The sequence below is a fragment of the Sebastes umbrosus genome, chromosome 6, assembly GCF_015220745.1.
Source record: "Sebastes umbrosus isolate fSebUmb1 chromosome 6, fSebUmb1.pri, whole genome shotgun sequence".
NCBI lineage: Eukaryota > Metazoa > Chordata > Actinopteri > Perciformes > Sebastidae > Sebastes > Sebastes umbrosus.
This window is the reverse complement of record NC_051274.1, coordinates 3,659,151-3,683,373: the sequence shown is the minus strand read 5'-3', so window position 1 is coordinate 3,683,373 and position 24,223 is coordinate 3,659,151. Positions and strand designations below refer to the sequence as shown.

Here is a 24,223-nt window from a genome sequence, read left to right as displayed (position 1 = left end):
TGTTTGGGAAATAATTGGCCTGTAGTTTTGTAGTTTTCAAGCAAAGCCTCTTTCAAAACAAGGACAGTGTGAAATAAAAGTATCAAATATTTATATATAGATCAGAAAAAAGCATTTATAGTCCTGACAATTTAAGGTTGGGGCCCTAGATCGTCCCTCCGCCACCGCGCACCAGAGCTCGAGAGGCAGCGGCTCAGTGCAACTGTTGACATTTTTAGACCATTTTACAAGTCCAGATATTTGTTGTCTCTGTTCTTGTTTAGATTTTGCTAAAATCACATCTACTCTGCCACTGCCCCGTTCAGTGGGACTGCAGCAGCAGCTCCTGCATTGACAGTCACTCAAATCAAAGGGATAATTTATTCACGGTGAGTACAAACCAAAGAAGCGGTAAATAAAGGCAGCATGAAATCAAAGGTATGGGATCAGGTGGAAATTGGTATTTTCTCACTACACAGACCACTGTTGACCTGGAAAACACTCACACACACACGCCAGATACACACTCCGCAGCTCCCGGGAGCGGACGCTCTCTTTATATCCTCAAATGCATACATTAAGATGGAGATGTACAGGATTCTTTAGTACAAAGAAATGAAAAAAAACAGGGTGTAGACACACTAACAGGAACACCTGTACTATATTATGCAATCTATTGTAATCAACCTGCAACAAACACAACCTCTGTGAAGGTTATTTTTTTCAGACTTGGGAGACTTTGGGATGTTCATTCAGTCCTGCAGACCATAGCTTATTACGTTGTGATATTTGGATTGTGTTTTATTTGATTCTGTGTTTTTGAAACGGTGTTCGTGTTATTGTGTCCATCTCAGAAGAATGCCTCTTGTGCTTCTCCTTTTCTTGACCTCCTCTTGGAATGAGACCCACAGAACATAAAATACATTAATTGAATATATATCTATATACATAATTTCAAATATATCAAGCATCTGAAATCAGCAAAAAGCACGTCCAGTTGGCCAAAACATTTCATATCAAAATATAGTCAATTTAGACAAGGATTCTGAATACATTTAATGCATGAATCGATTTTAATTACAGAATTTAACTTATGTGACATACTGCAGATCTGTTCCCATTTTCAATAATATTCCCCCCCTCAATATAAATATCTCTATGTACTAAATAAAAGACAAAAAAAAAAAAAGGCTAACCAAGGATTCATCCGTGAAGATTCAAATGAGATCCAACATCTGTAAAATCACAAATGCTCTCTTTTGCCAGATGGTGAGCTCTGGTCGGGGCGTGTCCCAAAAAAATATACAAGAGTATGAATAATGCATTGGATATGACTTATTTCACAGTGTATCTCTGGATGTCACTCACACACAAGCATACACACACATATTCACACGTGGAGAGATGCAAACATGCGCACACGCACGACATATAGACCATTAAAATGAGCCAGGGGGTCCACATCTGCTAGGTGCTCCCGTGGTGTGAACAAGATGTGTGAGGTTCATTGACAAAAACTACTCTTCTAGTCTATGTTGGCACCACATAAAAAAACATAAGTTATAAGCTAAGTCGTCCAAAATGTCCATGTTTCGCCATCATGACCTTCAGCCATTAAGTAAAGACTGTCAACTCATCTCTGTTGTCTCTTCTGTGACATTCCAATAGACTTTCATGCTTTTTCACAACGTCCCGTCCTGTGGGGTGTGTATGCAGAGATTTTTAGGAGGTGTAAAGTTTCGCCCAGCCAAATGAAAGAAAGACTCCAATGGACAATACGGCCTGGCTCAACCTCTGCAAAGTCATTACTCTTCAGCCGTGAGCTGTCATTAAAGAAACTTGGCTGGAATATAACCCTGGACGGTTTCATAGCGGGGATAGTAAAGAAGATGAACGGGCCGACTTCTGAAAGACCTTCTGACGAGTCTAAATCAAGCCACAAAGGTACGAAAAATCTTCAAGGAAACGTCCCCTGCAGACTTGATGTTGGATAACAAGGACAAAAAAAAAGGTAATGTACTTCAATGAATATTCCACTGCCCTGTTGATAAATGTTCCTCGCAGGGATTTTGCTCTATGATGTGTCCACGGTGAAGATTCAATGCCGATGGTGTACTATGCTGCTCACTGGAGACTTCTCCGAGTTCTCAGAAGTGTCTGCTGAGAGTCTGCCACTGTGGGGATTGGATAACCTCTGGATTATTATTTTTTTTTTTACTGAAGGTCAAACCTGGTGTAAAGTTTGGGAGTCTCGTGGGTGAATGGACACAATATTCTGGTGTAGTGATAAGTCTCAGTTCTTTTTGTAGCATGGATGTCAATGATCCTGTGGAGGAATGGAGAAAAAAAAGACAAGGATAAGTTTAAAATCACAAGATATGCACATTGTTATGTAATAGTGCTGACAATTTTACATGTCTAATGTCTGAATAAGGGCTAAAGTCACTTTTACATTAGTCTCGCATAGCAGTGGGCAACTCCGAGGTCTGAACAGTGAAGCCAACACTGAAGTGCCTTCAACTTGCATTCTTTCTAATAGCCAGCAGGGGGCGACTCCTCTGGTTGCAAAAAGAAGTCTGGTTGTATAGAAGTCTATGAGAAAACAAGCTTACTTCTCACTTGACTTATTACCTCAGTAAACATTGTAAACATGAGTTTATGGTCTCAATCGCTAGTTTCAAGTCTTCTTCAATACAGCATGATGTTTATTTAGTAAATTATGGTCCCATTTATAGTCAGATAGACCATAAAGCAGGGGATGCTTTAGGACGTGGCTACCTTGTGATTGACAGGTTGCTACCACGGTGTTGTCCAGTCTGGGAGTTGTCCGTATTTTCGTCTTACAACTTTAACCCTTTCACAGTAAGTTTTCAGTTCATGAAAGTTAATTGTAACATTTTGGTTGACTAAAAATGTCTTATTGGGCGTTCGGCTGTACTTAGCTCCACCCTCTCATGTCACTTCTGGGTGCAAAAAAACACCAGATGACGATGGCCAAAAAAACGAACTTGAGGCTTCAAAACGGTAATCCAAAAACCAATGGGCTAATACATTTACTAAATCACTTAATTATCATTTCTTATACATAAAGGATATAAAATTCACTATAATAAAAGCTTTTTTTGTTGTACCTCAGAGAAGCAGAGTGCCTTGACTTTTTGGGGAATTTCATTCCCCTTTTTGGAAGACAGTAGTTTTAGTGTTTCCATTTAATTGTCAAACAAAATTTGAAGCGAACTTTTGAAATGTTGCAAAAAAGAAATGCGAAGTAGGCGCATTTCCAATAACTGGTTTGGAGCGAATAAAATCTGCTACAGCGTAGTTTGGTCAGAAGTTGGTGCTATTGGCTATATGCATTGCTGTAATCTGCCAGTAAAAGAAGTAGAGGTTGCGAACCAGAAACAAAACAAGTTGCAAACAAGTGGCCATCTAACCATCTATGAGACAAAGATGGAGAGAGGTCTTCAGGAATTTGTTTCAATCGGGCAAGTTTTAATTGTTCTTTCATGTCAGCTAGTATTGACCATGTGTCAAGCTGTCTGGAGAAAAGGCAAGCATTCGCGCGTTAGGGAAATATCCAGGAAGACACCAACGGCAGGAACAGCTGATCAGTCACGTGAGTTAAATGTTCGCTACAAGTTTTATCCAATTTTGTCGTTTCCATTGTGATATTTCAAATTGTGCATAGAAATATGTGAATGGAAACACAGCTATTTACTTCCTACTTAACAGGAGCACCCGTTTCAGATCCAAGAAGCCCTTCCTCATTTGTTTTTTAATCAAAAATAATTTCAGTTTAATAAAACCACAAAACACTGAATGAGCCAATTTTAAGCCGTTGAGGATATTATTCTATTTTTTACCCTCACGGTGCAGGACAAGAAAAAAAAAAAACACAGTAATAACCAGCCCCCCCACTCCCTGTATTTTCAATTTTCATCTGAGCCGGCTCCAACGAAACTCTTTACATACAGCATGTGAGCTAATTAAGAATTAAACAAGAGCCCCAAATGAATGTTTTGCCATTCTCTGCTTGTGGTTGGATATTATAAAACAAGCAGGTCCACTCACCACTTGTAGTTTGAACTTTATCTAATAAAAGAAGGAGTTGATGACAAATAATCTCAGGGGGCTTCCCTGTGAGGCGATGATGAGTGTCCTTAACACTCATGATGGTCATTTATTAAAGCTTCAACCACAAAACAGGTTTTAAAATCCACCGCTGATGAGACCAAAAAACACTTTTCTTACTTGATATTACTTTTGAACTCACCGCTGTTTATTGGAGCGCCAGTTACTGCTGAGGGGCCAAATATGGAGCAAGCATTGTGGCTCTTTCCATAATGGTCTGAATAATGCAGAATATTTCCATAATGGACAAAAAGCCATTACTTAAACAGGTATATAAAACCAGCAATTCCATGTCTGAAAAGGGCTTTATGAATGATTCTATTAAGGGACTGGTAAATACGTATAGGCTATATGTACTAATATATTCCTTTCCACATGAAATACATTTCACCTCCAAACAAATTCTATAGCTAATGACTTAATTTAGCCAATCATTTGATCAAGAAATCCATCTGAATGATAATAGAACTCTGCCATGAATATGTTATATGGATAAATCCATAAATGTTAATACATAAATGATTCACGGTGACAGTGGACAAATGTGACACCCAGGACTGCCCATATAAATCATTCAGACACTTAAATATGAGTTGGCAAATCCACACAGAATTGCACAAATTCCCAGGGCTGGCAAATAAATATTTATGACGCCCCCAATTCCCCTTTTCTCCCTGTCCTTGGTAATTGTGCGTGATTCATTTTGTTTTCTCGGTGCAAGAGGGAAAATCAATCTTAGAATATTGGCTAGGAGACGTAAAGCATGCAGATTCCAAATGCCTTTGGTTTTGCGGAATATAAAAGCTTCACAGATACTCAGGCAGTGTTCTTGGGAGGGGAACTTAGTTTAATCTTTAGATTTCCTTGTTTTTTAGAGGAAATAAATCTGTTTGTGGAAGTAAAGTTAACTCGGGCTAGCCTGCTTCCGACTCACCTGCCGACTTTTAATATTGAATTCGGCTGGCAGCTAAATCTTAGGGAATCTGTTACCATGGCATTTAGAAAGGGATTTTTGAAAATGTAGCTTTTTCTCTCGGTTATTGCTTTTGTCAAGAATATCCTCCCATTCCTATCAGTTTTCTGCCTTTGTCCTAAAAGAAAGCCTGGACACTTGAAGTAGCCTCTTCCTTTGATGTAACCATAGTGGGGCTTTTCAGTTTCCATCCTTATGCATTTCAAAACTTCCAAAAGCCCCTTTGATTTCCATTTTTTTCCATTGCATCATCAAAGTGAATGCATCCTGAGAAAATGGAGGATTCCATTGTGTCTCTCCAAGCTACTGCTGAGAGCAGTACTGAAAAATACATGACGAACACACACTAATGGCAGATTCATTCCAGGTCTTGGAATTAAAGTGGCAGTAGGCAGAATGTTTTTGGCATCATTGGGCAAAAAAATCCACAATAACCTTTCAGCATATTGTAATTCAAGTGTTCTGAAAGAAAACTAGACTTCTGCTCCTCCTCATGGCTCTGTTTTCAGGCTTTAAAAAATCTAGCCTGTGTCGGGAGACTTTGACCAATCACAGGTAATTTCAGAGAGAGAGAGCGTTCCTATTGGTTGTTCATTCAACGGAGGCAGCTGTCAATCACTTTCAAACTCTGATCAAGCAGTCAAACTAGGTGAGCTCCGTCTGGTGGGCGGTGCTTGGTATTTCCTCAACTGATCTCAACATGGCGGTCGGGTCACAAACTTCCTCATTTTACAGCTGAACAGTACACTAAATAATATTTCTGAAAACATTTTATATGAGAAATAGGCATTATAGTAACAGAATATTGATTCATATTTGATCAGCGCTGCCTAGTTTGACCATTTGATCGGAGTTCGTGAGTGATTGACAGCTGCTCAGAGACGGCAAGGCTCCAGATCAGCTCTGACTGGTTGTTTTCCTCTGGTCTGTGAAATCTTGCAGATACCATTAGGAGCACCAGAGGACACCGGAGGACACAGGAGGACACCGAGGCACATGATTTTTTTTTTCAGATTACCGGTCTCATGCACTACTATCAGGATATAATGATAATTTTATAAAAATAACTTTTTTAAATCATATTTGCTCCATTCTACCCACTGCTTCTTTAAGGCATGCCTTCTGCTGTTTCCTTTAAGAGTTCTGCTTTCTACAAGATGCGGCACTCAAAACGTCTTTGGTTTTGGCAAATTAGAATAAAATGCATAAAAAAAAACTCACATACTTGCTGTTTTCTCTGCATCCTACGACGGCTCCTTAGGCAAAGGCTGGAAAAGAAAAGTAGAAGGTCAGCATCGCAGGAACCGAGTTCCACGTTTTATTCAACTTTCCCTCAGCATATTGGCCTTCGACGCAGAGCAGCATATGTCCATCTAAAAGCACAGATGGCATGTCTTCCAATTATATCTAAAATGAGACGATGGAAGCTGAAGGTTATTTTGTTCTCTCCCCGTTTTTATGACCTCTGAGGACGCCGCTTCTCTTCTCGACCAGAAAATACGAGCGAGTAATGGCCACCTCATCATCAGCGTTAACGACTGAGAGACCTTTCCTTTCTTCCATCAATGGCATCACACAGATAGAATTTTTTTTTATCACATTAGCTGTAGGGCAGGGTGATAAACAGTGCTCCACTTTGTCTCTCTGTGAACAACAACTTCTCGCCTCCTATACATTCACTCCTATCTTTAGGAGAACACATGAAAACATGCAGTTTTTCCCCTTGACCGGAGGAAGAAAACAGCTCCCTCGCCTTCTTAATATTGGTGAATGAGCCACTTTTGTGTAGATAATGACTCGGCTAATCATAATCAGGAAGCTAATGGTCTGTTTAGCCAATCAGAGGAGCCAAGGCGAAACGGCTGTCTGGGCAGGGCATTGGCATTCCCAGACAGCCGCCGCTCTCCTCTCGGCTGTGCCAGGCTATCTGCAGCAGGCGAGGTAGACTTGGTATTCTGCTGCCCGCCCGACCGGCCCCGGCACTGTCAAAGAAATTCAGTGCTCTGAAGAGGCGCTGATCCATCACACCTCTCCAGCAGCATGTCATCTAAATGCTAAGTACCTCCACTGCATCTTTAAATCAAAACAAGAAAAGAAATGAGCACGGGGGGGGCGGGCGCTTGGAAGGGGATAAGAGCTTATAAGGGCACAATAGAATCTGCCGAGCAAACCCTTAGTTTTTTGATTACATTCATTTTCGAGGGAGAGGAAATGTGGGAGAGGAGAAACCGGGCGAGAAGGAATGTGGAACCCAGAGACCTTGTTATCCCTTCAAACGTACAAGGAAAAAAGAGAAAGATTAGATATTGATACACCCGCCCCAAAGGTTCCTTCAAAGAAAATAGGTAGTATGTTGTTTGATTTCTCTCCAAAACCCACCGTGAATGTACCTGAGCTGCTGCCACAATAGGACCCCCCCTCCTCTCCCTCGCCTCCCCGTCTCAGCCGGACTCTTTGCAATCGATTGGAGGGATTCTTGAAGTCGGAGCAGAGTGCTGAGGCGGCAGAAGCGGCCGGCACTATTAACTGCTCCTACTAATTAAAAGGGTAACAAGGTGAGTTTGGCCCCACGGGACCGACTGTGCAGGAGCCGGAGCCGGCTGTTTGCCTGCCATGCACAGCGGTAAACAGTGCTCACCGCCTATGGTGTTTACAAGACAGGAAAACCAAGGACATCGAAGACATATTCATCTCCCGCTGGCACGAGGGATGAGGGAGATTCGCAGATAAGAAGAAAGAGAGAGGGGAGCACACTAATAAGCTAATCGCTAATTGCTTATGTTGCGGTGAAATTAAAACATTTGGACCTCGTCTCTGAGCTCGGGGTGCCCTCGTTTCATCGCCACTTGTAAACATTGAGCGCTGCGCGTGAATGATAAAATTTCACAGTTCAAATGAGGTGCGCAGCCTGGATCTCTGAGAGGGTGCCAGCGGAGATTGGCAAAAAATATTAAAGGATTCAATTAACTTCCCTCCTTATCATCAACGCAGCATATTTTAGGATCAAAGTATTTTTTAAGATACAGTATGCCCTCGCATTACACAAATAAAATCCTCAGCCAAGGTATAGCATTACAACTCCCAGAAATCTTTGCAGTCCGGGAGGGGAAGCCACTGCAGGTACAGCAGACAGCAGGTTGGCTCAGTGCTCAGGGGGGGAAAACAAAGCAGAGACGCCATATTTGGTGGCACTTCAAGTCGCGAAATTCTCGCCAGCAGCCCACCCAGCTATTATGGACACATGCCATCACTGCAGTAACTAAAATCTTTCCCCCGGGGTCTCTCCTAACAAGTGGACTCTCACACACCACTTTTGTTGGTTTCATCAACTGGAGACTCCGACTCAGAGGTCCCAGTCATTACCAGCCACTGGTGTTATTAGGCTAACAAGCACAGCTACTGAAGAACCCCAGAGTATGAGACTGATGTACAAAAGCATCAGTGCATCAGACCTAGAGCTATCTCAGAGGAACAAAACCAACATTAGCTACAAAGCACTGGGTTGTATTTACTGCTTTATTTCTGGGGGAGGCAGCTACAGAAAAAGCCAACGTCTATTGTCCAAAATTCAGATTCTTTTCTGAAGTAAAAGTAGAAATATAATAACGTAAGAATAGTTCATTACGAGAAACCGCTGACAGGCTTTCTGCATTACACAGGGTGCAAATACCCCCATGTTGAAATGTGGCCTATGGCTCTGACAATTTCACACCAGACGAAGCCCTGGAGACGAACATTGTGCGGGGTAAAACTCACATGGCAGTTCAAAGCCTGCTGATGACAGAACTTCAAATAGGGGAGCGGGGTAAAGTGTGCTGAAAGTGACAGCAGAGGGGACCACGTTCACTGGGTCTCTGACAGAGAGGAGAGGGGGTGGTGGGTGGGGGGGAACATGCGCCCGGCGAAGGCAAGCTGAAAAAAAAAAGAACTCTTTTGATAGATGATGACAGTACGAGAGGAAACAAAAACAAAAAAACAATGCTTTTTTTATGCCCTGTGAACGAACACCAGAGGAAACATTAGATACTGTAAATGGAATCATGAAGCTTCCTGCAGTATGTATGTTCCATAACACAACACCTATGATAACACAAATGAAAATGGGAAATGGGAATGTTTTTTTTTCTCTCTTTTCTGTACATCTCTATCAATCCAACCTATTTCAATATATTTTCTGCATCAGTCCACAAGCTATCTCCTCAAGACTGATGAGCATGCCACAGCATCCGACAAACAGATGAGCTGCGACCAAAGGAGTGCATTTTTCTTTTCCTGCTTGATAAATAGAAGACCTGTAAATGAAACTGAAATAAAGAGTATATATTTGCTTATCGTGCGTAACCTCTGTGTACTCCGGTGCACGTGTGTTGTTTGAAACGTCAGTCATTTTATAAATGTGCATCCGAAGGCGAAGCGGCCGGGCTACAATATGTTATCCCCCCCCATCCAGAGAGAGGCTGTCAGATGCAATATGACAGGAGTAGCGTCAGTTCACAAACAGGATTGTGAGTGAAAGCCTGGGGGTGAGCCAGTAAAACATGAAACATAAAAGCTGGACTTGTGCTCTTTTGTCTGATGTATCAAAGACAGAAACGGCGGTGCATTCAAGATTAAGGATGAATTAACACAACAAAGATGTATCTCTTTCAACCCAAAAATCCCTCCCAGAATGGAGAATCCACTTCTACAATTATCATGTGAAATAGTAAAAAATGCTACAGAAACGTCTGGCTTTTATAGTGGGCTGTCTTTACCATCATGTCCATTATGGAACAATCCTTTGTTCACTGCGGTTTGAGAAACCCCTTAAAAATTGTCATTGTAATTCAAATGTTCTGAGAGACTTCTGCACCTCCTCTTAGCTCTGTTTTCAGGATTTAAGACTCAAGACTTTGGCCAATCACAGGTAATTTCAGAGAGAGAGAGCGCTCTTATTGGCTGTTCATTTAACGAAGGCAGCTGTCAATCACTCGCAAACTCCGATCAAACAGTCAAACTATGAAGGATTGATCAAATACGAATCAATACTCTGTTATTGTAATGCGTATTTCTCGCATAAAATGTATTCAGAAACATCTTGTAGTGAACTGTTTAGCTGTAAAATGAGAAAGTTTGCTCGTGCTGGTGGGCGGTGCTTTGTATTTCCTCAACTGATCTCAACATGGCGGCCGGGTCACAAACTTTCTCATTTTAAAGCTAAACAGTACACTACAAGATGTTTCTGAAAACATTTGAGGTGAGAAATAGTCATTACAGTAACAGAATATTAATTCATATTTGATCAGCGCTGCCTAGTTTGACCGTTTGATCGGAGTTCACCAGTGATTGACAGCCGCTCAGAGACGGCAAGGCTCCAGCTCGGCTCTGATTGGTTGTTTTCCTCCGGTCTGTGAAATCTTGCAGATGCCATTAGGAGCACCGGAGGACACAGAGGCACATGATTTTTTTCAGATTACCTGTCTCATGCACTACTGTCAGGATATAGCAATCGTTTTATAAAAATAACCTTTCTTTAATCATATTTGCTCCAATCCTACTGCTGCTTTAATTGCAGATTCACATCTCTCTTGGCAGCAAAAAAACCCGCTCCAATAAAAGTAAAACTCTGCTTCTTTCAACCCTGCTGAAAAAGATTCTATTAGTTGTGCACGATTGTTAGAATTTACTTGCTGGTGCGCACAGGATTCAATAATTTCAACTACAAATGAGACTGAAAGCCAGCAGAGCATTGAAGGACACGGTGCACAACATGCATATCTAATATTTGAAAATGCTCCGGCCTGGTTTTTCCGAGGCAATTTGAAGATGCAAACGTTTCTCTAATTTCCACTTCTGATTTCCTCGCTAATATTTCCCTGCTGTGTTAGAAACAAGACCATTGATAACATATCCTTTTACTCAGGGCCTCATTTTTATTACTGTATGTACCCTTCAGAGCCTTCAGAGTACAAGGACTTACTATTCAAGGAACAACCTAGTTTACTTCTCTCATTATGCATTTTATTTAGTCTTAATGAATACCGCTGGTCACAGCGCTACAGCACCCAATGAAAGGGATTTCATGATCATAGACCACCTTTATATAAAGATGGCATCCCACTTGGAATACAAATCTGTTTGAGGTTCAGAAGGCAGCTCTGTGACAAATACAAGAGTTGTATAAGAACAAGAGGCAACAATTTATGTAACCTAACAAAACGCACTCAAATCATATAGAGCAAAGTCGGGCTAATGCAGCTGCAAATTAGGCTGAGAGCCAGAAGAGCACTGGAGGACCTCTTGAAAGACAGTGTCATTATATATCGTCAGTGGGATGAGGCGTTTAGATGAAGGTAGATCTGGTAGAATCAAAAGTCTGTAAGAATAAAATCACATTCACAGATAAAAGATTGGATGTTGATGTGACTTGTCACCAGCAGCAGTATTCAGGCTTTTTCTTGCTTGTCTTTTGAAAACATTTTCTTCAGTTCCGTCTGCAGGATTATCATTTTTCATTAGCGCAGAGCCAACAGTGGTACCAGGTTTTCTCGAACGGAACTGCCTCAAAATGCAAAATGAAATTCAGTGCAAACTGACAATAAAGTCTGTATCCTATTTAAACTGGCAATCGATTCAAATATTTAATCACAAATTAATTATTTGATCTGTTCAAAATGTACCTTAAAAGGAGATTCGTCAAGTAGTTAATGCTTTCATCAACATGGGAGTGGGCAAATGTGCTTGCTTTATGCAAATGTGTGTATATATTTATTATTGGAAATCAATTAACAACACAAAACAATGACAGAAACCCTCTCAGGTACTGCATTTAGCATAACAAATATGCTTAAAATCATAATATAGCAAACTGCAGCCCAACAGGCAACAACAGCTGTCAGTGTGTCAGTGTGCTGACTTGACTATGACTTGCCCCAAACTGCATGTGATTATCATAAAGTGGGCATGTCTGTAAAGGGGAGACTCGTGGGTACCCATAGAACCCATTTACATTCACATATCTTGAGGTCAGAGGTCAAGGGACCCGTTTGAAGCGGCCATGACAGTTTTTCCTCGCCAATATTTTGCGTATGTTTGGAGCGTTATTTAGCCTCCTTTGTGACAAGCTAGTATGACATGGTATGGTAACCTTGGTATCAATGGATTCCTTAGGTTTTTTTAGTTTCATATGATGCCAGTAACTTCACTCTAGCTTTAAAACTGAGCCCGCTACAACCTAAAACTGGCAAGTTGCGTTGATGCGGTAAAGAAATTAGTGGCGTTAAAACAAATTAACACGTTATTATCGCGTTAACTATGACAGCCCTAATCCTGTTATATCGCAGGTTGTTTTCTGGTGTTGTTATACATCAGCCTACGCAAAATACTATTTTGTGGCACACACATGAAGCATATATGAATCACCATATGCAGGTTATTGGTTTAAATATAACATACGACAACATTTTTTTCAGAGAGAGAGCAGCTCTTAAGGTAATAAATCAGTAGAGTAAAGGCACCTCTGTTTTTCTGGTTGACTAATGTTGTATTTGGTCTAAACTGCTTGTGTTGCATCAGCAGCCAAGTAAGCAATATGTATAAAAAACTGTGTGAGTATCCGTATCGGTTTCATTTTAGTAGCATATTGAATAAGCAATAATTCAAGCATGTAGCCTCAGTAAAAAGTCCCAAAAAATATATTTTTATATATTTGTTTTGTGTGTTTTCCTATTGTTTACTCTATGTGACAGATGTGGTATTTTTCTGAAATAGGCTTAACTGTATATATATTATATACAGTAGGACAAAAACCATCAATAGTATAGTCCGATTCTCAATACTTCCTGACTTCCTGTCTGTGGCTCTCAGGCCTAAGGCCATTCTGAAGATGTAAATCTTTAAAAACAGCCCACAAATATAAAGTTTTTTAAAGTCATTTTTTAAGAAAAAAGGCTCAGTAATCTCCTTAACAGGAGTAAATAGTGTATATGTTGGGAACTATTTTCAGCAGCTCTAGTGAGCATTTACGGCTGCAGGATGGTGTATGTGGGATTGCCTCAACATAAATTACAGTGTGTGGATCAGTGTAGTTGTTTTTTTAATAGTTTTTGGACAACAATGGAAGTCAAGTCAGGGTGCTGGAATGAGTCCTAAAACCCGGAAATGAGTTAGCATTTTAGCACTTTCTGTTCCCTCGTCTGGAAGTCAATGGGTTTTTTGAATGGGTTTTTGGTTAGATGCCTGAAATAAGGTGTGTGGTTAACACAAGCTTAAAGTTTTGTTCTACGGTATATAATACGTCATTAAATATCCCACTCTTGAATTTTGTAGCTAACACCATCATGCCGACACGTCTGCCTTTACAGCCTCGTTGTGTATACTCGCGTTTATGCAACAAATTCTCACTCCCAACTTATCTAAATACCGCCGCTTGGTCAATGCGCCTCGGCATCGGAGACCGACGCACGGGATACCTCTCTTGCGTTACTTTTGGATGGACCAGGGACGACGTGTCAATATACGCTCATTACATACATAGTGTCCTTTCAATATAAACTTCAGTGTTCACAGGAAGTTAGGTTTAGGCAACACAACCACTGTTAGGTTTTGGTTTAGGTTTAGGTTTAGGTTTACGTTAACTTCACTGACTAGCGACTCACGGGACTGACGATACCGACGAGTTACGTGACTAAAGATTGATGTGATAAAATAAGTCAACATTACTTTTAGTTTCACACGGGACACGAACACCGGGCCTCCTGGTTGAAAGTCTTGTGTTTGTTGACCCATCCACCACCCCTCCCTCGTCTGCCCTGACTGAACTCTCACGCTATTAATACTACGTCACTCGCTCAGACCGTCGAATAACGCCACGGGTCGGTTTATATTGAAGTTAGCTGAAAGCCCGGTTTGTCACATCCTGTTGCTCAAGGGTGCCTCCTTGCTTTGGTTTCCGATGCCCGAAGGGCACTTACTAAATGGCGGTATTTGACGAGTTGGGAGTGAGAAAGGGTCGGCTCATGTGACCGTGGTGTAATTTGTTTATAGCCTAACATTAGCTTTTTACTTCTGGCTATTGAATTTACCCTTCAAAAATTATAAAAGTGGTGGAGATCATTTTACGGAACAAAAAGTGTAAGTATCATAAACGTGTGTTTGCCACAGAGCTTATTTTCTGTAATAATCCAAAACCACATGGAAAAATCCCATTGGCTTTTTGTTGAGGGAACCAGGGCGATGCTAACTTCCTGGTTGGCCTACAAAATACGTCATCCCTGTGCCACTCTATCGGCAATACTTATTAGTAAGATTAATTCATTGTCTTTTCAATTCTTTTCATGGGATTAGTCGTGGAGGATTTAGTCAATAGAGTTGGGATAATTCTATATGCGTCTTGTATAGTTTGTAATAACTCACTCGTACAAAGAAAATTCTCCTTTCCCATCCTTTACACTAATGATACCAAGCCAAGCAGAAATCTGTCATCTCCACTTCTCCAACCTCACAGACTAATCAACAATTCATTTCAAGGAGCCGCACACAAACAGTCGTGCTGCTGACAGAGCCTGCGAGTGTGTCGCGTTGCCTTTGAGAGGCGAGCTCATTAGAAGTCTGTCTCTGGTCAGATGGGTTGCCAGCACAGCAGTGACCATGGTGACACATGACTTGGCTGCCTGGCTGTTTTGTCGTAGACATTGAAGCCTTTATAATTGAGGTGCTAGCGAAGTGTTACGTAACGACACTGTGGGACTTTCTCACCTCTTTCATAAGAGGTGATGATTTCATCGCTCCTTCATTACCGGACAGGAACGTTTGCGTTGATGTGGCGTCATGAATTCAGTTCGTTTTGCCCGTCTGCATCTCATTTGGAACATTTTCTATTCAAACACCTGTTTCCCTTTTTCTCCATCTCTCATAAAGCTTCACCTTTGACTTCTTTTTTTCCTGTACAAATCAAGATTTCATGTCATATGGCATCTTTTCAAAAGTCCTGCAGCACTAACTGGTTGTGATGTCTTCATGTTTACAGCAGCACTGGCAGGACTACACACACTCTACTAGCTTTTCGCCCTGGCTGACGCTGGAACAAAGAGCACATAGCTGGAGGAGGGCCACCAGAGCAGAAAAAAAAAGAAAATGCTAAAAAACATGATGCAAGCGTCTCTGACCTACGGGGTCGCGCTATGTGTGTGTGTACGTCTGTGTGTGTGTGTGTGTGTGTGTGTGTGTGCTGTTCATTTTGCAACCCTCCTTCTTTTGGGAAAAACGCCCCGACTGCAACTGTTCTGTTTCTCTCCGGGCCACACACTAGCTGAGCAGTGGCATTTGTTGTGTGGGTGGAGGAAGATTTCTTTATCCCAGCTACTGTCGAGTATTGTCTGAGGGACGGAGTACATATGAAACCGCAGTCTGAATATGATCAAATCAGGGTTTCGTGTGCTACCATTTCATAATTTAAGCTCCCTCAAGCCTGTGACGCAACATTCGAAGCCCAGAACATAATATTTTGGGAGAATAGTCCCTGCACAGAAGAAGTATTTCTATGCATAGTTTCAATTTGAGCCCCATCACTTGATTAGCAAAGGCTGATAATAGAGCTCAGTAGTGCTCTCGACAGAGCTCTCACCAAGCAGGGAGCAAGTGATGCAATCTCACAACCCTCTTGCTTTGCTTGCTTGAAAGAAGAAAAACCCATTTCACTGTCCTGGATTCAGTCCGTCTGTCTTGTCAATTTTCCACCTGACGGCCATTTCCACCCTCCGCGCATTCACACAGACACACCCAACTGTGCTCTTGTATAACCTAACAATTCACATCCACCCTCACCCCCCCCTGTCAAGAGTATGAAACCAGCCTCATAACACCCCGCCCCACCCCTGCCGAATTGCGCTTTCCACCTCGGAGAATATCATATGTAGACCTTTCAGCGGCTCACTAGTGAAGACAAATTGCCAACTTGTTTGGAGGGGCCTCCTGAGAGTGATTCATATTAATGGCTAGCTGGCAGTGGAGAGCGGGCTGCATATGCAAACTCCATTAGCAGGTTAGGCTGGAGAGTGTGACCTGGCAGTGCCACCGTGAGCTGCACACACACAGGAGGGCGGGCTGCGGAGAGGAGGCTGTGTTTAGAAAGAAGTTGCAGGTGCAAGGGAATGTGTCTACAGTTTGTGTGTGTGTGTGTGTGTGTGTGTGTGTGTGTGTGTGTGTGCGTGTGTGTGTGTGTGTGTGTGTGTGTGCGTGTGTGCGTGTGTATGTGTGTCGTGCAGTTAGACTGGTATATCACTTCATCAATATATCAACTTGGCGTTAACGTAAATTTGTTTAACGCCACTAATTTCTTTAACACATTAATGCAACTTGCGATATTTAGGTTGTAGCGGGCTCAGTTTTAAAGCTACACTGAAGATACTGACATCATATTACACTAAAAAATCTAAGGAATCCGTTGTCGACATTCCATGTCACAAAGGAGGCTACTTACTCCAAATTCCGGCGAGGAAAAACTGGCATGGCCATTTTCGAAGGGGTTCCTTGACCTCTGACCTCCAGATATGTGAATGTAAATGGGTTCTATGGGTACCCACGAGTCTCCCCTTTACAGACATGCCCACTTTATGATCATCACATGCAGTTTGGGGCAAGTCATAGTCAAGTCAGCACACTGACACACTGACAGCTGTTGTTGCCTGTTGGGCTGCAGTTTAACATGTTATGATTTGAGTATATTTTAATGCTAAATGCAGAACCTGTGAGGGTTTCTGGACAATATTTGTCATTGTTTTGTGTTGTTCATTGATTTCCAATAATAAATATATACATACATTTGCATAAAGCAAGCATATTTGTCCACTCCCATGTTGATAAGAGTATTAAATACTTGAAAAATCTCCGTTCAAGGTACATTTTGAACAGATACAAAATGTGTGATTAATCGGGATTAACTATTTTAATCGATTGACAGCCGTGATTCTGCAGCTGTGTTCATATTTATTGTAAAATTGGTTGGATTGATATCATTCTTCCACACGAATATGTGAATTGGATATTTTGTTTCATGCTGTTTTAGAGGTAATTATTATTCACATTAAAATGATCTAATAAACCAATTAACACAATCCACCTTAATTAAACAGTGGACTTTAGTATTATTATTATTATTAGAACCTTTCATGGTTTTGAAGTTTTCAAGGATTTAATAAATAGTTTCACAGCCAGAGTGCTATGAAGGAAGCGAGACACCCTTTTTGTAAAGGTTTCAGTCGTACACTCAGCCATACATTGTATTTGGATTATTTTTTACGACAGGACCGTCTTGACCACAATGAGCCATGCATGAGTTTTTTCCTTGTACTAGCAGCCCATGGGAGTTATACATAGTGCTAATGTCCAGCAGGTAGAGCTGTGGGTGGGTAAAGGTTAAAACTCATAACTGTTGGTATCTGCAATTAGCAGCTATATTAATCGAGATAAAAAAGTGTAACCTGAAAGAACTTCATTCTTTTTACAGCAAGTTGGCCTAAAAATGTAAAGTTTGTCATGAATGGGCACTCAAGAAAAGGCCATGGGGTTGTTTGAATCAGAAGGTTTTCTATCCCATTGGGAGCATGACTGTGCTTTATCAAAATCATGGAAATCTGCCTATGTGATTGCAAGATTCCTGATGTGCAAAGTTTGTGTTTTGGGGCCTGAGGGTGGCTCATAGTGTTCGAAATGCAAAGAGTTCCTCCACTGAGGAAAGTTAATGCGCTCAGTAAATCTCATGGCAGCCTGCCTTTTAGATTTGAATATTTCTCGTCTACATTTCGGACTGATGGTGGCACTAGAGGAAAGGTCAGGTTGTCAACAAGGACCATAAAAATTTCACACAAATTTCATGGAAACTCAGCCATTAGTTTCAAGATGTATGGGCCTGTGTTAAAGTCAAAGAGATATGTTTGGCCTCACAGTGGTGATAGAGGAAAGATTAGTGGGTCACTGAAATTAGGAGTCATCCTCTGGGGGACCATCAGTGACACAAACCAAGTTACAGGCTAATCTGTCCAATAATTGTTGAGATATCTTTCTCTGGACCAAATTGATGGGAAAATAGATAATCATCTAACCGATTCCCAGGGCTCCACCACTATCAGGGCAAAATGATAATTCATTCCAGAAGCACTCAATATAGAAACTGCGTACGCTGGTTGACCAACTTCAACATACAGTAGCAGTCAAGATAGAGTAAGAACTGATGCAAAGACTTGAACGAAAACAAAAGCATCTGGAAAATACCAGATGACAACACAGATGGTTCCCTAAAGGAAGATACATATGTATGTTTTTTTTGTTATGGCTGCTCAATTAAGGAATGCTGTTGTAAAATGTACAAGCAAACATTTTCATCTCTTTTTCCATCTTAAAGAACCGGTTAAACAAAGTTAATATTGAATAATTGTTTTCAGATTTTATCCAATTTTTCATTGCTGTCGGCTAGCCGTCTACTCCGTCATTCTCCCAGGTAATCTTTCACATACATCATTTTAGTGATATGTGAAACTTATCAACTTCCAGCCTGTTCTCACTCCCAGTCTTCAAATACGGCAGCTTGGTCGGTGGCCCTACATGAGAAGCTATGACGCTCGTCATGGCTGTAGTTATGGCGGGAGTAAAGGAGGAGGTCAGGTGGCGTAGTCGAAGAGCAATACAGTCGCATAGGGAGAAAGTTGGGGTAGAAAAAGTCAACGTTTACTTATTTTAAGTTACGTACGTAAGTTAAGTCATGTAACGTAATTCACTTGAGTTTCATCGCATATGTAATGTAGCCTACTTAACCATGTAATACAAATTTACTTATTTTAACCCAAACCACAATATTTCCCTAAACCTAACCAAGTAGTTTTGTTGCCTATACCTAACCAAGTTATATCCTGTGAACACAGAAGTTTATTTTTGAAAAAACAGTGTATACATGTAACAAGTGGAAATTGACATGCAAAACTATAACGCTTTAGCTGTGAAAACCTCATCAAATACAAAAACATCTGTCTAGTTTATAAGATTACGCATGGTTTAGCTCCTCCTCCTCTCTCTGGTTTCATCAACTGCAAATCGACCGCGAACCGAGCTACTAGAGGTGCAGCTATAGGGGGACTGCACAATCCCACTCAGGAAAACTGCATAATTATAGCCAGGCTGTCTTTTCCTTCAGAGTCCTCATCCTATTATTAATTTAAGTGAAATGGCGTGTTGAGAACCAACAAAGTCGGCACCGGTGCTATTTTTGTCCACCTTTAACATGACTGTAGTCTACTCATACTGTACTCGTATTTTGTCCGCTGACGTTGTGTAACTGTATTGGAAATGCTTTTTACCAATGTAGTATGTTCTTAAAGGGACTGTTTGTAAAAAGCAGAAATTGCTTGTTAACAGCGACACCTCAGGCCTTTAAGTCAATGAAAGTCAGCGTCCTGTTGCTCACGCTCGCGTTTGTGCTCGCTCTACGTAGACATGAACGAGCATCGCTCAACACAGTGAGGCGACACACGTCAGCTAAAAGCACAATATCACTCTATATTTCAGCTGCTTGGCAGTAATGTTAGCTGACCAGACGAAGGTCTCTCCATGAATCAATGCTGATCCTAGAGTTGGCTTTTCCTGCCTCAGCCTCCCGACCGCGGCCGGAGGGAACAGGGGAGACACCGGAGCTTTGGTCGGAGACGATAACGTTTCTCTCTGCGGAGCCCCGTCACTTCACAAGACACGGGAAACCTCTGTTGGTCTGGAGGAGCTGCAGCAGTTATTTCTGCACAAACGTTCACTGTACATTCACTAGATATTCTCAGAGCTAAACTAACTCTTCTGCAGTGTGTAGTGTGCGCGCATGCACGTGAGAGTGGAGCGAAAGAGCGAGAAAGAGCGCGGTGTGTGAGTGAAGGCAGGCGGAGCAGAGGAGCAGAGGAGCAGAGTACAGCAGAGACTCCGGCCCTGGAGACCAAAGCTACAGTCTCCCCCGCGTCCTCCGACCGCGGCCAACACTGTTTAACAGACAGGCTTCACTAGATACAACCAAGAGGTGTTGGTGCTTCCATGTAGTTTGTGTTGGAGTCTGAGTCTGAATAGCGTAGCAACACGCGAGCACGCATGGGACACCTACCTGCAATGATTTATACGTGTAAGAAGTTACAAACAGTCCCTTTAACTATTGTACATGTTGTATTATTTTTATTCTAGGATGCCTATTAACATAAGGCAAAGGAATGCCGATGAAAACTCGCCTCTCAGCTAACTCGGGTACATTTACATTTGTTTGAATGTTGATTAATGTACCCTGTCCCTTTTCAAATAAGATTAAATTAAATTAAAGTGTCTGACGAGTTGGGAGTGAGGACATGATGGAACGTCATAGATCAGAATTAGCTCGTGAAAAATAACATCTGTGGGTAACATACATTGTTGTGTGTCAGATTCATTTAATCAACATTTCATATCCTCTGCTGCTTATCTCATTGTCAGGTTGAAGCTACAGGTGGTGAGCATTAATTAGGCTGCCACTCAAAACCGAAGTGTGTCTCAGCCCACACGGTACAGATCTTAATGGAATCTTGACATTATTAACTTTAGTTACCTTGAAAGCGCAACTTCATTAGATTTGATAAGAGAGTTCGATACTGGATTTAGATTTGATAAAATTCTATCGAACCCCAACCCTATGTTTAGGTGATATTAGCAGTGTAATATATTAGTTTTATTAGATGCCTAATTTGCCACCATCAGGTACATTGTCACTTTATTTCTGTGGCTAACTCCACCTCCGTCAAGCCTACGCACCACAGCATGAATAATGAGTGCAGCCATTATCAGCCTTCACAAACCCACATTGTCACACTGAGTGTCCCTGTGTAATGTGATTATGAACATGTGAAGACAGATTCCCTCACAATTAAAACTGTACACTCAGATACTTGCACACAGATGTGGACAGACGGAGCTTGGCCAGAGGCCAAGCGGCAGCCTGGCCCTCTATCCCCGTTCCCTCTCTTCTCTCCACGCTCCAGCCTGATCAATCCTCTTTATAGATTTCTCATTTTCATTCATCTTCCAGAATGTGCTTTCCTCCCATTTCAGGTCTCACAACAAATACCTCTGGATACCTCCTCTCTTCTGCTGCCAAATCCTCCCTATCCCTGCCCCCCCTCAAAGAAAACACCAGCATCACTTGTGATTAACTTCTGCAATAAAACTCTAGCTAATTGAGAATATGCAGTGGAACAAGAAAATCTGCATATTTTTTTTATTTTTTGTAAATGTACGTACAAAAACAAAACAAACATAAGTGTGCTGTCAGGGTAGATTACGGCACGATGGGAATGCGTGCATGAAATCTGACGCAGCTGCCCAGGGCTGTTGGACGGAGGAGGCGAAGGAAGCGAGAGAGATAAACATGCAGCAAGAGGGAGATGTAAGAAATAGTGAGGGAAAACCGAGACATCCAGTCATAGGTTGACCTTTGGCCTTGTGTACCTGACGATGAGGGCAGCAGTCTCTCCTGCTCTCTCCGTCCTGTCATCTCTTGCTGACATCAACATGCTGTGTTGTGCTGTTTCACTTCACTTGCTCTGTCTCTGTAAGTTACATCCCTCAACGGAGAAAATTCGAGTCTACGTCGATAAAAAAACAAGTATATGGCTGGACCGTGTATGGTCTGTGAATTTGTGGCTAAATTATTAAACAGACAGTCAGTGGTCATGTCTATAATGTTAAATCCAGCGGTACATGTCCACCAGGTCCATTGAGGACACTATAGGGAACGCGCTGCACCACTTAACTTGCCGTTCGAGCGGTGACATACCCACTCGGTTATTCCGTCTAACCAATCCACCAAAATCTACTTCTGAAAACATTTCAAGTGGGAAATAGGCTGTGCCACTACTGAATCTCGTTTCATTTTAGAACTACATCGCCTAGTTTTAGAGCTTTAAAGTATCCAAGTTTCGTGAGCCGGACGTGTCGCAATGGACAGGCTCATTTGCATAAAGGGCTGTTCCCCGCTTTTTCATTTTGAAAGAACAACGGCCAACGAGGAAACTCCAACACTCGGCCAACTAATCGTGACATCGGTGACACACTTTTGCGTTTGTAGAGCTGGCCCTCTGCTGTCCAGTCAAAGAAGCTGAACTTGCAGTGCAAACTACTGAACCAATCCGGATTCACTCCCAACTCGTCAAATACCGTCGATTGGGCAGTGCCCCTCGGGATCGAAAACCGACACGTGGAGGCACCCTTTAGCAACAGTATGTGACGAACCGGACGAAGGGCGGGCAGGAGGGTTGGCGGATGGATCAAACAAACACAAGACTTTCAACCAGGAGACCGCTGTTCGTGGCCCATGTGAAACTAAAAGTAACGCTGACTTATTTTGTCATGTCAGTTGTTAGTCACGGGACTCGTTACTATCATCAGTCCTGTGAGTCACCAGTCCTGTGAGTCACCAGTCCTGTGAGTCCTCGTTCGTCAGTGAAGTTAACATCAACCACGACCGTTTCCTAACACTAACTAAGTGGTTGTGTTGCCTAAACCTAACTTCCTGTGAAAACGGAAGTTTATTTTGAAAGGACACTATGCATGTAACAAGGGTATATTGACACGTCGTCCCTGGTCCGTCGAAAAGTAACGCAAGAGGGGTACCCGGGCATCGGCTTTCTATGCCGAGGGGCACTGACCAAGCGGTGGTAACTGTCGAGTTGTGATTGAGAATGTGTTGACTGAACAAAAACATATACAGTACATACCTAATAAATACTAGTGGAGCCAGAGTTAAGCGGTGGAATTGTGGAGGGACTATAATTGCGTTTAATGGACATTTTTCCGAACACAGATTTGCTTATTGGTGGAAGACGGTCACCTGGTGAGAAAACTAGCGTGCATGGTATAGAGAGAACAGAGAACGCCTCCATTTCCATAAAGCATAAAGATGCATGGTGTGAAATTGAGACCTGTATCCATGGCGACTCAGTCATTGGGTGACTATTGTTGGCCGGTCTGTAGGCGCCTTTACAGTTTTTTTTTTTTTTTTTTTTCAAACATTCATAATGATACTTCCTTTATAATGGCAAAAAACTATGCTGGCTTTGTTCTCCCTGAATCAAATGAGAGTTAATCACAGAGCAAAGCCTCAGTCGGCAGCACTGCAGCATTGGCAGCTCTGAGGCATTGGATACATGTTCCACTGTGAGAGGAGCCTACAGAGGACCAGATGACACCATATTGAAGGCTTTAAAAATTTAACATGCTTTGTATTCATTTAAATCTCTCACAAAGTCAGGGAGAGGTCATAGACCGTTGTCAGCTAATATTATTTTTTCTCAGCACGACACTGAAACCTAAAACGTCTGATCTCTTGTTTGAGCAAACGATTGAATCAACTGCTCAAGTTCATATTTGAATCCACATTTTGTCAGTATTAGTTTTACAGAATGTGTTCAAGGTAAAACCTCGTATAATTGCCGACACAGGTTTTGGTTTGATTGTTCAACAATGAATCAAAAGGAACAGAAAACCGATGCTGAACTGCTCAGTATTGGTTAAAAAATTCAAGTATGTCGCACTTGTGGCCTCACCCCAATAAAAGGTATCACAGCAGAGGTTTTCTTTCAACCGTTTACTGTTGTCATTGTTTAAATGATCCCCATTAGCATTAGACACGGTCGCTAGTCTTTTCGGTTCCCATAAATAGCCACGTGGAATATAAAATGCAGCAAAAATTGGTTCATAACCCAGATAATTACAAAGTTATATTACACCTCATCATATAATACAATATATTTCACATACAATTTCAAGCTTTTTGTAAACTGTATTAGCAATATATTTGATGTGAGTTGGTAACAGGCACAAACATACTGGCTGTAGCATTGTTGTCGGAGAAGCCAGTATTTCAACTTAACATGTTTTTTTAATCTCTGATGACATATCAAAGCCATTTTACGATTTATTACAGCAAATATATATGACATATTGGCCCGTTTAAGTTTGTCTGAGAAGAATTCAGGTTTACCTGGTAAAATATTTTCCCTGATAAGAAGCAGAATACTACGATGAAGTTTGGTTTTGACTGGTAGCTAGAATAGTTTGGTCAATGCTAATGAGATATTGGTAGTGCAGAGCTGATCTAGTATCTTTTTTATA

At 41.6% G+C, this 24,223-nt stretch overlaps 1 protein-coding gene across 2 annotated transcripts in view; it reads right to left on the bottom strand.

Moving 5' to 3' along the window:
• Window positions 1–499: 499 nt before the first annotated feature.
• tafa5l (TAFA chemokine like family member 5, like) overlaps window positions 500–24,223 on the bottom strand; it is a 66,618-nt gene continuing 42,894 nt past the window's right edge. The window contains exons 4-5 of one of the 2 annotated variants that reach the window (XM_037772969.1): window positions 6,305–6,351; window positions 500–2,305 (exon numbers count right to left, since the gene is read on the bottom strand). In XM_037772969.1, coding sequence (XP_037628897.1) covers window positions 6,328–6,351 — 24 coding nt within the window. In that variant the 3' untranslated portion in view covers window positions 500–2,305; window positions 6,305–6,327. The remainder of the gene's footprint in view (window positions 2,306–6,304; window positions 6,352–24,223) is intronic. The other variant, XM_037772968.1, reaches the window with a different exon arrangement.